The sequence below is a fragment of the Pagrus major genome, chromosome 19 (genome assembly GCF_040436345.1).
Source record: "Pagrus major chromosome 19, Pma_NU_1.0".
In the NCBI taxonomy this organism is placed as follows: Eukaryota; Metazoa; Chordata; class Actinopteri; order Spariformes; family Sparidae; genus Pagrus; species Pagrus major.
In genome coordinates this window covers 20463198-20477021 of record NC_133233.1, presented here as the reverse complement: position 1 = coordinate 20477021, position 13824 = coordinate 20463198, and the positions used below count along the sequence as shown (strand labels likewise).

The following is a 13824-nucleotide window of genomic DNA, read 5'->3' as shown; positions in this document are numbered from 1 at the left end:
GAAAGGGCTCACTGGAAATAAAGCACCGGAGATCAAAATAAGGTTTGAGCCAGATGCTTGGAGCTGGTCCTGTCAGTGGTGGAATCATCATGGTGCGCCTCCGTCTCTGCTTTGCCTTTTGAAGTTATGTTCATACCTTTGGCCCAAGGTGCAGTCCAGATGTCGGGCTGCATGCAAAGACTTGCAAAGCAAGGGGTACAGATAGAGAAAACCAGGGGAAAACAGTCATCCCGCTCGCTCACCATTTGGTTCTGGGGGTCATAAAGCTTGGAATCTCTTTCCCAATATATCAAAAATATTAACAGTTCCATCAAATGAAAGATTTTCAAAACCTGCACCTGGTTACTATGACTCCAGAGTGAAGACGGAGCGTGTCAAACATCAGCAACACAAATACACAGATTTGAGGCATCAACACATCAGCATACGCATTCGATCAAGCCTGACTTGTGACAAAAAGAACATCCTGCCAAGAAAAACAGTTCAGCGGTGCCAACAAAGGATGGAGAGGGTGGCAGCATACCTTTAGCCTCGTGCCTCCATCAAGTACCGAGCAAACACACAAACAAATGACCAACCCAACAGCTCTGGGAAACATGTGACATTTGAGGGAGGAGAGCTTACAGGCTTTTCAGTAACTGACAATGAAGCTAATCTCATGTTATTAGTTTGTCCGTGTAAAAACGTATGTTCATGATTTGTCTTGTCAAATATGTCATGTCCTTCATCACTTTTTGGCCAAAATATGAACAGATTGAAAGCTAAGGCGTGTTTTTCTACCATTGCTCAGTTAATCTATTAATGCTGGTTCTAAGTGATGCAAATTGGACGTGAAGCAAAAAGAAGAGCTGCGACAAAAACCCCGCTATCGATTACTGGATCGACAATAAAAATAACTACTGAATGCTTTACAATAAATTAGGAAATAAGGGGAGGCAACTCATCCGCACAGGATGACCACAAATATCCATATTTATCCATATATATAAAAATATGTCAAAATATACAGGAAGTCACAACAACAGCTGGGTTTTGGTGTGATAAAACAAGACATTTAAAGGTGCACTATGTAGTTTTGGGGATGTTAATCAGAAGAGAAAGATCTTCATTGACTGAATAAACTGAATAAACAAACTGACATTAAAGGACAACACAACTTCATACTGTTTTACTTTGTTTACATTTGGCGGACCCTGCCACCTTTCCAGCTTCAAATAATATTCTGACCTTATTTTCCTCTGAGAACAGCTTGTTTATTCAGTTATGGAAAAGATAAATATTAGAGTTTGTATTATTACCTCATTAATATTGAAAATATTAAAATTCTGAGTTTTAATTTCATCTCCAAAACAGCATAGTGCCACTTTAAATACCTTACCTTGCAGCCCTGGTAAATAGCGCCCATTATCATATGTTAAAATTGTCCTTTGTTGAAAAATATCATTACCTGTTTTGCCTTCTCAGTATTGTAATAGTTTAATTGATTAGTAATTTTTGCGAGACAACAGTCAAGCTGCTAAAACAAGTAAAGGAATGGTCCTCAGAAGAAGCTCCTCAGGCTTCAACTGCTGTATTGACACTGTTAATTGTACCCAGAGGAATGTAAGGGCGTATAGTTCAAGAGGTTCCAGACATGTGAACTCTATTCTCTGCAAATATGTCAAGAAAATCTACGTCTTTATGGTCCTCATAACGAGTACCTGCCTGTTAAACCGGAGGAGCGTCAACAAAACATGCGACAACCGCAGCTTTTGTGCTTGGCTTAAACCTGTGCTAAATGCAGCCCTGTTATGATGGAGAACTGTACACTGAAAAGAGCTCAGACCTGATTAGCTGGTCTGATTAACACACTGGTATTGCGCTTGAGACAGTGTGTAAAATTCTGTCTGGCTTGACTCATTATCAGCAGTGATCAGAGGCAGGTCCATCATGGCCTTCTGTCAGAGCGGCTTAACCCCCCCACGACACTCGGGATTAGACACAGCCTCGGCGCCACTCCACAGACCACTTGTCCTCTCTGCCGGGTTGCCGTACCCCTAAAACTCAACCCCTCCCCCGCCACATAACCCCTGTTAAATGGCAGGTCAACGCATGCCCGTCATTAACCTTGTGGTTCTTATTTGTGTTACTCGAGGTAGCTCTCAAAGTGTTACTTCGTGCAGAGGTGGCAGATGCTATTAAAAACAGTCCGGCTCCTGCTGCTGATGGTCAGTGGAGGAGGTGCGATGATTAAAAACAGATGTTTTGCTGCAGACCTGCTGCACACAGTTACTGATTGTGTGATTTCAGACACAAGGTGCAATAAAGGCCATGACAAAGAGGTGTTTTGTGAAAATATCACATGGGTGTAGATGCTTCCTTTGCCTACCATCTTCTTTTTTTTAAACTCTTGTGATACTCTAATTACAGCAGGACTACTGTGCCAGGAGTGAAGACAATGATCCTTTTTGTTGGACAGTTTGGTTATAAACAGGAACAATACTCCCCAAAAACTCCCTCCCTACTCTCTTCTCCTCTGATCATGGTCAGATCTCTTGCGGGGAGTTGATGCATGCTCGCAGCCAGTGTTATCTAGCCGACCTTGGATCTGAGGAGCAAAAGTGTAGCAGGGCCAGGAGCCCACAGAGAGAAGTATGTGGGGGGCTGTCCAAATGTTGCAATGCCTCAAAAAAAGACTCGGAGCGAGAGTTTACAGCGCATTTACTGTCTATTATGACAAACGAAGCACCATCTATGTGGCCTTGTTCAACATGAATTGGTGGGAGCGTGCAGATTTTGTGCACCCTGCCATCTTATTGATGTTGCTGTTGTTGCTAAATGCAGCCCTTTTTCCAAGCGTCATCTATATCACTGATCTTCTTTTGACCTCCTGCCAAACTGGTAGTTCTGAAAATGGATCTCTTCCTGTGTGATCCTTTCTGAAACCCTGTGCCAATTGTTTGTTCCCAGAAGTTTTATTCTTGCCCTCTTCTTTAGGGATCTAATCATCAAGACAGTCGTGAAATGCAACCAAAAAAAATCTGTTTAAAAAAAGTTTATCATCATTATATAACCTTTCCGCCCTATAGCTTTTAAATTCTGTGATAAAGTCCCAACTTGGCAAGCGAAAACATGTTGGTAAAGGTTGACTTTGATGGATAAAGCAATAAAGGTCACCAGCTCACTATCGAGTAACATTTTGTGATTTTTGATAACATCAGCTATAAACAGGCTTTTGCTGTTGCTTGTTGGCAAACTTTGTTTTCTGCTGACCACAACACACTCACAATGAGCAAACACTTCAAGAGAGGGTCTGCCTTCAGACACAAATAAAATAAGATTTCATGAGTATTGTTTTTGAAAGCCTTTTTAGCCTTTATCCAATAGAACAGCTGTAGAGTAAGACAGGAAAAGGTGGAGAGAAGGGAAGACATACAGCAAAGGGCCCAAGGTGTTGGAATCGAACCTGGACAGTTACCTACAATTGATCATGTGTAAATGAGAAGAAAAGGCTTCTAAAATGCCCAGTCATGTGTTTGCAATACATTGGATGACACAACATCTTGGCTATTTTTAACATGTTCAACAATTGTGACATCTAACTATAAAGAAAGGAATCTCTGTCTGTGTGTCTGTCTGTTACTCGCATATCTCGAGAACTGTTCATCAGATCTACATCAAACTCGACAGGTTTGTCGCTGAGGACCCACGGAAGTGCAGTGTCGAATTTGGTGCAATTTGGAAACGCGACACTTTCAATATTAATTAATTTGGAAAAAACAGTGAACACCACTTTGTGCAGTAGCGGGGGGCGTAGCTTCAGTGCTCTGACTTCATGGCTCTACAGTGATCACTCTCATGCGATGTCTTGGGGAAGCAGACGTAAACAAAATGGAGGTTAGCTTGGTGCAACAACTTGCTGTAGTAATGTGTTGTAGTGAGAGAAACCAAACGAGTCTGGATGACTCACAGGTTTTCTATTCTTTAGTGAGAACTAGAGGTGATATTTTGAGTTTCTGTCAGCAGTAGTATGCTAGCTAACATTAGCCTCAAGGGCAAGACAAAACATGACAAACAAAGAACATGATTCAGTTTGTCAGATTTTACAATGTGGGCACTTCACTGTAGCCAAAAATTCCTCATTTAGTTAAATATTCTGGAGCAAATACAAGATACACATCTGGCGAAGTTCAGAGCAGAAAGGGACTTTGGCTCCAATTTATCAATAATGTCTCACGAGAGATTGTATTACGATATATTCCAAATTGTCCCACCCTGCAGATGTGGGACACTTCTTGACTAAGACTGGCCCAAAGTGAGACATTAAAAACACGAAAAGTGAGACTGTTATCTGTTATTCTTCTTGGCACCAGAGGCAAACAGACTCTGATTCTCATGTTGTTCAACTCTGATTGGCGCATTCAAATACCTGACACAGTCAACTTCCACACTAAACCACAAACTGTTGGCACCTGTCAAACATTGTGCTTGAAAGATCCATGTTGACACTCAAACTGTTACCACAATCTGTGCTCTCATCAGCCACTGGATTATCACAGCTTGGGGGGTGACAGACCTGTCTGTCTGCCTGCCTGCCTGCCTGCCTGTCTGTCTGTCTGGAGCCCACAGCTGCACACATGTAGCCGCCCTAACATGGCCGCTCCACTCTGCAGAGAAACCGTTGGCCTTGCAAGTCACAGCTCATCACACACAGACAGTGAAACGCAGGCGGAAGAAGGGGAATTCAGAGTGTGTATAGTGTATCTGTGATCGGTCAAGCGGTTCGGTTTGTGCTCGTCAAGGCCCCTGGGCAGAGAGGGAGACAGAGAGAGAGAGGGGTGAGAGGATGGGTGGTGGTCAGGCAAATGGGATATTATCTCTACTCCCTTGGGTGGGATCCAGGTCTTTGCAGGCATGATGAGGAGAGGAGGAAATTAAACCACTGGCTTTTGTGGCTGGTTTAAGGATCACAGACGGAGACAAAGGAAGAACGGAAGGGTACCTTATATAAGAATACGTCAGTCTGTGTGTCTGTGTGTGTGCCGTCATGCTGGGTGGAGTGGGGTCGTCCACTTTTCAGACTCGAGCCATATCGTCTTCCCAACCTCCGCTTGACCTTGATAAATCTCCGGCTTTGTAACTCAAACCTCCGGAGACAATTCTGTCTCACCTCTGAAGCATGTACTGTTGCCACTCATGTTGTTTTTCCTGTGTGGCCGGCACTTTCACGTCTGGGTGAGAAGTTTTCCCACACTATCTATCACAGATTTCACAGCCACTCAACTTGTTTTCTTCCCGTTTATTTTCCTCAGAGCAGAATAATCATCCCTCCCCAGGACACCAAATGACAAACGCTTCAATAAACTTGTCATCACTGTTTTGTTTTAATTTTCTGCCGCTCATATTAGCAGGGAATGATTGCATGCCTCTTGACATTTTGAATTAGATTATGACGAATGGGGTCTTCAATCATCTTTTTTTTTCATTTGTCAGCACTACTTTCATTTGCCAGAAAATTCATGCTCAAACCAGCCTGTGTCTTTTATCTTCCTCCTTGACATGATATATTCAACCGCTACTCAAACCTCACACCCAACATATGAATAACAGGTGAGTTTCATTCAAAGTCAATTCATAAGTGTCATGTCTTAGAAACTGACAATAAGCGCCACATGTAGTTTGATCTTTTTCATCTGATTTCAGTGTTTCGGCATCTAAGGGATGAACTTCAGAGAAATTTGCAAATTGGAGTCAAACTTTTTTAAAACACTAATTCTACGAATTAAAAAGGCACTGACAGAAAATCCCCTGCTAATAAGGACAGTAAGTTCCAAACTAGGACCCTGAAGTGACCCAAAACATAAAGTTCATACACAAGCAGAAGGAAATACAGTATATGATACTCCTGGACATATCAAAGGCAATATAATGGCAACTCCTCACAGAAACAAGCAAACCTCCATTGAACTCCATTGAAAAAAGTCAATAAATTAACTTCAGTGCATGCCAGGAGTGAGGCAATGAAAAAATAAACTGAAAAACATGCTCCATTTGACAGATATGGATTGTAAAAGTCATTCGGCATCCTTGAAAACACAAATTTTACCAATTAAAACAAGCACTGACAGAAAATCCCCTGCCAATAAGTTCCAAACTAAATTATCCATGACCGTGAAAAGACCCAAAACATAAAGTTCATACAAAAACAAAAGAAAATACATGATACTGAGCAAACCCAGCTATCCTGGACACATCAAAGGCAATGTTATGACATTTAATCCCAGAAACAAGCAAACCGCCATTGAACTCCATTGAAAAAGGTCAATAAATAAACTTCAATGCATTCCAAGAGTGAGACAGTGAAAAACAACAACAACAAGACGTGCTCCACTTGACAGATAGGGATTGTAAAAGTCATTCGGCATCGAAAGAAATGAAATTCCTCATAAAATCTCAGAGATTTGGTAAAATAATCCCTTCATTCTAACATTATATCGCTGCAAAATCGTGCTGTAGCAGTAATAGCAACTCAACAGTCAGTTATAACCAACTATCTCCATAATAACCACCATCAAAAGCGTGCACGAGATATCATGTTGTGATGATACAGCCCTTAACTTCCGCTCACAATAGATAAATTGCTTTGCAATTATGGCTGCATAATTACCATCTCGTTAAGATTATGGGGATGGGCTGCAGGTGATTGCACCTTATGTGTGATTTACTGTCTGACGCAAACATCAGCGAGGCGAAGAAGCGCTCGAAGACTTTTCGTGCCACTTTTCTTCCCCCCACCTCCCCCCAAGTTTTGCCATTCGCTCCTTTAAAGTTTGCACCTGACAGCCTGCTGCAACACGGAGAGCGCTACAATTGGCTTATAAGCGTATTAACCCATGCATGAATGTAGAAGTGCTCATAATAGCAAGAAAAAGAGTCGCAAATTGTCCGATAATGTCCTACCTTTTTCCTGCCTCTGCCCGGGCTGAAGGCACCGATGTGACAAGTTTAATCCGAGAAGTTGATTTTCTTTTTTTTTTTTCTTTATTATTATTATTATTATTATTCCTTTGCGGACTTCACGTACAGAGAGTCATGCCTCCAGACAATCTTCAGATCCATCGCCTGTTCTGCAGAGAAGCGATCCTGCTTTCACACACGGAGCTCTCACGCAGCCAGCCAGCCAGCTCGCTCCAGCAGGCACCTACAAGTAAACTGAGCCCCTCCAGCGGTGACATCACAAGTCACTATGGCAACTCTGACTCCACCCCGGACCGGAGCTGAACTTACCTGTCTGACTACCTAACATTTCACAACAAACCCTTCCCTCTCTCTCCCTGGTCTCTCTGATCACGAGTGCACACACACACACAGATGTTTGTTAGATAATCTGTTTATGAATAAAATAATCACACACACACACTCACAAACACACACACACACACAGCCAAGTTGAAAGCCTTGCGGTAACACAACACCATCATCCCTTCTGACTGATATTAGATGCAAATTCATGAGTTTATGATCAGTGCAGTGGATTGAAAAGAGCACCTCCTGAGAAGGGTTTTGCTTTGCATGTGTGCAGGCTGTGCTGTGTGGGCTGGTCTGAAAACAGCACACAAAATCCCTCTTGCACAATGCCTTCGCACCACTGCCTGGAGCTCCCCTGTGGCTCGGTGCCAGTCTCACCATTACTTCAATTGTTTTGGCTACAAAGCCAGCCCCGCCACTCCCTTTTGTCTCCTCTGACCCGGAGCAAACAAACAGACAATGACCAGGTGAGCCAAATGTCCACCTTAGTGGCTCTTGCCTGTGCTGCCCTCCCCCATCAACTCCCTTGACTTCACAAAGCTGAGGCACGAGGACACTTTGTAATCAGTAAAAGCTCCAAAACAACACAGGGACGTGTGTGCTTAACGCATCAGAAACCAGACTGAACCTATTGAAGACCCATCATGGCGCGTAAAAGACAGTTCAAACTGGTTCGCATGTTTTCCACTACTTCACAAAAACACCACCTCACAGTTTCAAAGCAGCTGTGGGAGGGAAACGTGACAGGCAGATTTATAGGATAGACTTCGCATTCAACCTGCGGCAAAAAGGAGAGGAGGAAATAGTTGTGCAGTTGCATGGTTGCCTCAGTCTGCAAAGGAAAAAAAAAAATACCTCCAACTCCAAGATTGGACAGAAGCACTTAGAAATCCACGTGATTCTGTCGGAACAGAATTATCTATTTGTCGTCTCACTTTTATTTTTATTTTCATTTTAAAGAATTAGTTAAATGTTTCTGCAGAGAGTTGGATAATTGAAGATTGACACCACTCCTTTATGTGCATGGTAAATACAGCGTGCAGCTGCCGTTAGCTTAGCATAAAGACTGGAAACTGCTAGCTAGGATCAATGCATTAAAAAATTCAACTGAACTGAAAAACCGGCTGGTGTTGTGTGGGTACCATACAGACTTTTTAAAAAAAAGGTTTATTAGACCTAAATACATTAGATGCTCAAAACAGCTGCCTCCTGCTGGAAATAATGTGGATGATTTTCAATGACAACAAAAACAATGTGCTGAAAGACACTAAAACAGTCCTTAGAGCTTCAGGGAACAGCAGAGTTAGGGAATTCTCTGTGGGTTCTCATTACACCTTGTCATTTGATCAATTTTTTAATATACCATTAAAATTATTTTGCTGCAATCTCTTAAATGAATCAGACCATCCTAACAAGTTGAGCCCAAACAAACAAACAACATCAGACACCAAAGCCTCTGTCAACCCACTGACCTGCTCTCGCAGTCGCTCCTGGTGGCCCATGATTGCTGAGGCATGATGGGGGTATTTTTGCTTCAAATGCTCTAGGAAGGCCTCCCTCTTCTTGTCCATATCGGACGGCTGCATAGCCAGGATCTCTCGGGAGCCGCGGGCCCCCCCTAACGTGTGCCTTCGAGGGACGGTGCGGCTGCCTTTGGCGTCCCCTCTCGAATGGGCCGTCCCATTTGGGGAGGCCTGTCTGCGGCTTACGTGCTCGGCGTCCTCTGGGGAGGTTACCTTCAGGTTGCTTTTGGTTTGTTCTGAGGGGACACAGAGACAATGGGGTCAAAACACATGTGATGTACTGATGTTTTGACATCAACAACAAGTGCGTGCATGTATGTTATTCTTCAGGTCATGAAGAGGGCAATTTCAACCATCTGTGACCTAAAACTTTTCCAAAATGGAAGAAATTACGACTGTCAGCTCTACTCTGTTACTATAACACACCCCATGAGAGAAAATCAGGAAACAAAGTGACTTTTTATGCAAAGGCATGTTAAATATTCTCTCCAGCAGCAACACTGACATAAAAATTATCTGATATGGAGTCGGCCCAGGTCATTACATATTCATGCTGTTTTGCATTTCAGCAATAAATCCATAATTTAATGTGACAGACACAATATTGGTGATGAAAACACAGAACTCAAACAGCTGTTCTGGCGTATTTCTTTTCAAAAAAATGGCAAAGAAGTCCATTAATGTGAGGAGACATTAATGGAAAAACTTGAAAAACGCAAATCCAGAGCAGCTGTTTATATTTCCAGAGCCTTGCGAGATTGAGCAAAAACAGACATTTTAATTCAAAAATATTGGGAGGAAATGTCTTTATTTATTTTTGATCCTCATGATCCACTTGGTAATATGACATTAAGCATGTAGACAGCACATTTTTTAAGAGGGCCTGAGCCGTACTTCTATAGCAATTGGCAAATGTGCTCCTTTTATCACCCTTCTGCAACATTAAAAAGGTGCACTACGTAAGAATTGGCCACTTTAAATTCATACTCCCAAAAGGGGCAGCATATGACCACGTACTCTTTTTATACATCCATGCAACTGTTAGCTTTTTTAGCTCAGTTAGCCGTGCAGCTAGCCGGACCACCAGGAGACTGTTGGTGCACAGAAGCTTTGGACTTTTCAGGTCTGGGGCTAGGTGGTTAGCATCAGTGGATAACTCTTCAACACAATACACAGATTGAATGTTTTGAACTAAAATTGTTACATATTGCACCTTTAAAGATGAAAATGTGGTTTTTAGAGCGGAATAGAGATCAAAAACAAACACAACCTCCTTTGGCACATGAAGTGGAGCTTTCTTATTTTGTCTTACAAATACAATACAATTATATTCCCTAAATCTGAAAGCTGTTAAGAGAAGAGAAGAGAAGAGTAGAGAAGGGAAGAATAGACAAGGAGGAGAGCTGCTTGAGTGTGAAAACAGAGGGGAAAGAAGCAATAAAGCAAGCTGATCTGCTGCCTTGTTTTCTAGACAGGCAGGTAGCGCTATAATGTGTACCTTTCAGAGGGTAATGGTGGAAAATAAAGGACCTCTTGCGGAGTTCAGCTCTCCAACAGTTGAAGGAGGATATTTCAAGTGATTTGCCACTATTTGGTGGGTGGTTTAATATGGCTTCCCTTTTCTTCTCTGAAAGCTTGAAAGCATGCTGTGAACCGCGGATGAAATAGGAATTGCTTGTTTGTCTCTCAAAGACATGTTGACTGAGATAGAGGACGCTTCATAGATTTAACTAGTGCAGCAACTTAGGACAGAAAAAAAAAAACCTCAAAATGCTTTGTAGCTGTTGTGATTCAACTTCTATTTGGTTTCCCGTGTCGTATTTCCATCCGCTAAATTTTTGTGTACCTCACCTGCAGATCTTTTGAAGAAAACCCAAAAAACAGGCATCATTATTAAGAAACACTACGTTGTCGTGCGTCACAATCAAGCCCCGTCACCATCAGCCCAAACCCCCACACTGCTCAAGTTCAGAGCACTCTCATGTATTCCCAATCCTATTTTTAACTCCCAAACACAGTCTCCCCACTGCTAACCAAATTACACTCAGCAGACAAAATAGACTCCAAACCTCCAAAGGATCCGAATTCATTTGCGGGTGGCATGTCAGAAAGCTCATTACCTTCCCCAAGTGTACAATCTTTGTCTTCATCTGCTATTTCCTCTTCCATTGCACTTTGGGATCAACAGACAGCCACGGTGACGGTGAAAGAGTCAGGCTGGGAGAACCAGCTAACTGCTTGCTTAGAGATTCCAGACGTAGCTCACGTGGAAAAAGGGGGCTTGAGATAGGCCCTGCCCCACAGCCCCAGGATAGACTGGTGGGGATTTAGAAAGTCAACTGCATTCCAGGACACAGAGCGACTACAGCCCCTCACCCTCGGGCTGAAAGCTCCTCTGCTACCATGGAGTGGTCCCGGACTGAATGTAAATGTGTTTAAGACAGACACAGCATTGCAAAAAAGAGGACACGGACAGGAGGCGCATTATCTCCACTTCAAACTGGACTGTGAGACAAACAGGTGCCAGTCAAACTGTCTGACACACATACATGTACACGCACACGCACGCATAGTCTGTTTATCAGGACTTTGTCTGCAAGCTGTCTCTTGTTTGACTCCCCGTCCCTGCAGAGGGGCCCACCAGACTCCAGCATGCATCCAAATGTGTCATAACCTACTTCTGAGCCACATCCAAACTGCTCTGAGCGCACGGCAGCCAGCTAATATGTGATCGAGTTATCTGATCAACGAGACAGACTAAGACAAGCGTCAGTCCTGCCGGGAGTGTTGTTTCCAATTAGGAAGCCTCACGGGAGACACCACAGTCTTTGTGTTTGCTGCTATTCTCAGGCTTATAAAAAAGCAACACTGTCCCGTTTGCCTGACAGTCAGCAAATGTGCTCTCGGGCTTCATATATTGTGCAAACACATGTCTATAGCTGATATATGTGTGTTTATGCAAAGGTCGAGAGGGGGATGGGATTCTGCATGGGATCATTTCTTTTGCAGCTGCTGATGTAGGTGACCGGATCTGCAGGAAGAAGGAGCAAATCGACGCACCTCAACAGGAAAACGTGAGGGGATCAATGGGCTAGTTTGTGGGCCGTGTAATTGGAAGTGTTGGGGCGAGCCCATGAACAAACACAATGCAAGCAGCTGACGGATAATGTCTAACATATGGAGACATGTCTTGCTTTCCACCCACTTTCTGTCTGCTTTTGCTCGGCGCTCACATGCTCACAGGCACTCAGCCACAACACGCAGACTGTCAGGAGGCCAATAGACAGGGAACACGTCATTTAATTATACTGTGGAACTGAGTTAGCATCATGCTAGTCTTTACACAGTTATCTATAATGTTCATTCAATTCCAAGCGTTGTTCTCTGTGCACAAACTTGACCTCATGCTGCCTGGTCTGCCTCTGCATAAATTGGTGATTTCCTATGTATCCCAGAATTATATGCAGAAAACCCTCCAGAGAACATGTTCAGTAATGCCTATATGAGCAGATGGTGAGAGCAACAGCTATAGCGTAGCAAACATGGTATTTCATCCTTTTCTGATAGATTTCTCTCTGAATAATTGCTGAAAGTTCAGAACTTAGCTGAATCTCTTTGCTATAAAACTCCCCAAAAAAGTGTAAGGTTCTTTGAAAATGCCCGTATCATGTTATATTGACTGACAGACAACGAGAAAACGAGTCCGAAGTCACCCATAACAATGTTTTATTGTTGAATTTTTGTGCCTAGTCATTTCGCAAAAGTTACAACTATCCTTAAATATTTTATGATGTTTCAGTGGAAATGACAAACGACACAGGGCGAACTTAAAACTTTATATGTGATCAGGGTTTTTGCTTTGGGCGAACATTTACATTAAAAAAGGGACACTGTAGTTTTGGAGAAGAATTTCGATATTTACTATGTTAATTTTTCCATAACTGAATAAACAAGCTGTTCTCAGAGGAAAACAAAGTCCCCATAACACTGTTTGAAGCTAGAAAGGTGGCAGGGTCCGCCACATATAATCAAAGTGAAACAGTATGAAATTGTGTTGTCCTTTAAGGTCAGTTTGTTTATTCAGTCATGAAAACAAAGAGACATTAAAACCTCAGTCTTCTACTTAAAATCCCTTCCGCAAAAACCACAAAGTGCGCCTTTAAATACTTGACAATATATAATTCAAACTCCATTCACACAGTCCCAAATATGAACAAATCTGACGAAATGCCACTGAAATTCTTTAGCTTTCATCTTCTCCATGGCAGTTAGTGTCAGCGCGATGACACGTACATCATCACAACCAACCGACCGACCGACAGGTCAGCCTTGTCCAACCCAAAGTCATAATTAAAGCAGCTCCCTCCAAACCAACAATTACATCCCTGTGGTGTGAACAACCTGCCTCTTTGCACATTTACTGTCACCGTTCCAGGCCAAAAAATGACCTCCTTCTCGCAGAGTCTCACGAGGGACCTGCAAGTGAATTGTGTCTCGCTCCAATAGCTCAAGAATGTCGCTCTCTCTTTCACAGCTGCCAGCGTTGAGTAAGCGATGGTCCTCTTAGTTGAAAGACAATATGAAACACTTGCCTCATGAACACCCAGGTCTTATGAGGAGCAGGCCTCCTGCTGTTTGCAGTTACTCTCTGGTTGTCACTTATTTATGGAGGAATGTATCCCTGTGCGCACTCCCACTCTCCCCTACTATTACTGTCCCATAACTATGCAGTTAGATACAAAGCCCTGTTGTGTGCAATAAAAGCACGGCTCACATAGCAATACCCTGAAGCCATGCACAGTGCACACTTGACAGCACTGGTCCACTGTTCAGTATCTGACAGTATTTTTATTATGTTAAAGTTATCGGAGTTGCGTATCAGATGATCCGTTCATGTGGAACTGAGCCGAGTGCACAAAAAGGATCTTATTTAAATATGATTAGAATAAATTAAGCTTCCCATACACTGCAATAATATCAATTTCAACAACTCATTTGGACTGTTACAGAGACT

The 13824-nt window shown here is 42.8% G+C and overlaps 1 protein-coding gene across 2 annotated transcripts in view; it reads right to left on the bottom strand.

Annotated features, from left to right (window-relative positions):
* Positions 1-10952, bottom strand: part of LOC141014453 (sickle tail protein) — a 49204-nt gene extending 38252 nt beyond the window's left edge. Inside the window, exons 1-2 of one of the 2 annotated variants that reach the window (XM_073488254.1) lie at positions 10931-10952; positions 8760-9046 (exon numbers count right to left, since the gene is read on the bottom strand). In XM_073488254.1, the coding sequence (XP_073344355.1) occupies positions 8760-8873 (114 nt within the window). In that variant the 5' untranslated portion in view covers positions 8874-9046; positions 10931-10952. Of the gene's footprint in view, positions 1-8759; positions 9047-10930 lie in introns of those variants that run through there. The other variant, XM_073488253.1, reaches the window with a different exon arrangement.
* Positions 10953-13824: the final 2872 nt, after the last annotated feature.